We start from the raw sequence: 624 nt of genomic DNA on the forward strand, positions 1-624 counted from the left end.
AGGGCCTTCACAACTTCGACGAGATCTTGGAGGAATGCGACGGTGTCATGATTGCCCGTGGAGACATGGGAATGGAGATCCCGTTGGAGAAGGTCTTCCTCGCTCAGAAGATGATTATCTCCAAGTGCAACCTTGCAGGCAAACCTGTAATTGTCGCTACGCAAATGCTGGAGTCGATGATTAACGCTCCTCGTCCTACTCGTGCGGAGGTATCCGACGTGGCCAATGCAGTGTTGGACGGTGCTGACGCAGTGATGCTTTCGGGTGAGTCGGCCAATGGCCAGTTCCCGGTGAACGCTGTTCGGATGTTGGCAAACACTGCCCTGGAAGCGGAGTCTTGCCTTGACTACAAGGCCTTGTATAAAGCTATCCACTCTTCCGTTATGGCTAAGGGACCGGTGGGAGTGTCAGAAGCTATTGCGGCTTCTGCGGTGGAGTCTGCTGAGGACGTGAACGCTTCTGTAATTGTTGCTCTGACTCAGACTGGTTATACCGCGAGACTGCTTGCCAAGTTCAAGCCTCGCCAGATGATCATTGCAGTGTCCAGTTGTCCGATAACTTGTGCTCAGACGACCACTCTTAGAGGTGTGATTCCCGTTCTTGCCGATGATTTCAAGGACACCG

At 53.0% G+C, this 624-nt stretch overlaps 1 protein-coding gene across 1 annotated transcript; it reads left to right on the forward strand.

Annotated features, from left to right (window-relative positions):
• Positions 1-47: 47 nt before the first annotated feature.
• Positions 48-591, forward strand: GNI_242420 (pyruvate kinase; the record flags this gene model as incomplete). The annotated part of the gene is made up of 2 exons (XM_011136487.1): positions 48-541; positions 570-591. The coding sequence occupies 2 exons, from the start codon at positions 48-50 to the stop codon at positions 589-591; spliced, it is 516 nt and encodes a 171-aa protein (XP_011134789.1).
• Positions 592-624: the final 33 nt, after the last annotated feature.

The sequence above is a fragment of the Gregarina niphandrodes genome, assembly GCF_000223845.1.
Source record: "Gregarina niphandrodes unplaced genomic scaffold scaffold00943, whole genome shotgun sequence".
In the NCBI taxonomy this organism is placed as follows: domain Eukaryota; phylum Apicomplexa; class Conoidasida; order Eugregarinorida; family Gregarinidae; genus Gregarina; species Gregarina niphandrodes.